This window comes from Vollenhovia emeryi, unplaced genomic scaffold (genome assembly GCF_000949405.1).
Source record: "Vollenhovia emeryi isolate VEMERY1.0 unplaced genomic scaffold, V.emery_V1.0 DF946882.1, whole genome shotgun sequence".
NCBI classification, from domain to species: Eukaryota; Metazoa; Arthropoda; class Insecta; order Hymenoptera; family Formicidae; genus Vollenhovia; species Vollenhovia emeryi.
The window spans coordinates 1-1,796 of record NW_011959484.1 but is presented as its reverse complement, the minus strand read 5'-3'; the positions used below and the strand labels follow the sequence as shown (position 1 = coordinate 1,796).

At 36.2% G+C, this 1,796-nt stretch overlaps 1 protein-coding gene across 1 annotated transcript; it reads left to right on the top strand.

The window, feature by feature from the left end:
- Positions 1-45: 45 nt before the first annotated feature.
- Positions 46-1,537, top strand: LOC105559108 (the record flags this gene model as incomplete). The annotated part of the gene is made up of 2 exons (XM_012007175.1): positions 46-1,134; positions 1,217-1,537. Coding segments are annotated over exons 1-2 (399 nt in total), but the record flags the coding sequence as incomplete, so codon positions are not given.
- Between the last annotated feature and the right edge of the window lie 259 nt (positions 1,538-1,796).

Sequence of the window (1,796 nt, the reverse complement as noted above, 5' to 3'; positions counted from 1 at the left end):
GGCGAGCACTCTCGGCCTCGTACTTTTATAAGACCGCTTCTCCAGAATATTCGAGATCTGTGTTCACTTCGGAGATATCGTTATTTCGAACATTCTGGAGTGTTGGAAACTAAAAACCAAATAACGCTATTGTTAAATGACTTTTATTAAACACAACAGAAACTCAACATTGTTCTGACTGTGAAAGAATCTAACTAACAATAAGATCCGATCACGTGACTCATCATGTGACAGCGCTGCTCAGGGGCCTTCCTGCGCGTCGCTTTCGATCGTCAACTGTATTTGGCTGGTACATCAGGGCGCAGTGATGCCGATCCCCTCCACGCGCTCAACTGGCATGCATGAAGATGCAAAGTCGGCATCCCTGTGGTACATATCTTCGACTGAAATCGTATTTTTCTCTTTCGTGAGCATCGTGTGTTACATTGTGCTGTGCGTAAAGTGCGATTAAAAATGTAGAGGTATGAGTGGAAGTTCTTACATCGCGAGTAGGTTTGTGGTGCGCTAGGCGATGCGAGAGATGGCGTGCTGCGCAAGAGGAGAGAGAGAAAGTAGATTAAGATACTAAAAAGTGTGCGAGAGAGAAGTGTTGCGCGAGTAGTGAGACATCGCGTGCATGTTAGCGAGCAGGACGTCGCGCGGAATAACGAGGTTTGTAAGTGCGGAAAGATTCTACAAAACCTCAGTGGCTAGAATCCTACAAAAATGAATGAAAAAAAGGTATATTGTGCTTTACAACAACGGTGTAAGTGCATTAAATTTGTGTCTGAAGAAGGTGTATCAGATGTAGAGATTATTCGACGTAAAGTCCGAGATATTTGTACGCGAGATAAATCTCTAAATATGGCGATGCATAACAAAACGATTGTTATACAAATGAAAGATTCAGACAGAGAAGTGTGGTGTGATGTCGAGGAAAATGAAGAGATACCCGATAAAGTTGATTTAAATGTTATTCTTTTATCATCAATGTCTGAATCAGTATCGTCTCTTTTACCTGACGAAAATGTTTCAATTGTTACGCCGACAACATAAAAAAACGAGGAAATATTATCTATGGATGTAAAAGTTCTTTATACTGAACCCTTAGTTGTAAAAGAACAACAATACATTGTCAAGGATAATGATACAGCTGTAAGTATAATAGAAACGTTATTTTTTTCTTCAATGCAGTTAATATTATATGTATAATAATGGATACTAATATATTATGCAGCTCCAAAGTGTACAGATAACAGATCCTGAATTAGTTAATGTTTCAAAGACAACGTGTGACTCAGATCAAAGCAAATTATCATCAATTTCTGCGGGTCCAGGAACTATTTCACCCTCTGCACCATTACCTCCTTTGTCATTCGACTTAGAATATAAAGTGCGAACATTTGGTACATTGCCTGCACAGAAAGATTTAATGTATCATTGGGGTTCGTATTTATGGCAAGCTACGGCAGGACAACCTTCAAAACGGGATTATCAAACTTTGGCAACTAGTATTGTTAAAGCCTATCCATCACTAGGAACAAGTGATGGTAGTTCTGTAAGTATTATTTAATAATTGTATTTTTTAATACATTTTATATCACACAATTCATATAATAAGAAAAAAAGATCATTGTATGAAATAATTATTTATGTTTAAATTTTTTTTATTATTTAACGATATTGTTATTTTTCACCTCAATAATAAAAATTTACTTTAAACTACGCTTTGTTTAATAAGAATAAATAATACACATTAACTTGTATGAAGTATATATTTCATTGAGACTATTTAAATAAATTTTTTTCTCGATGTA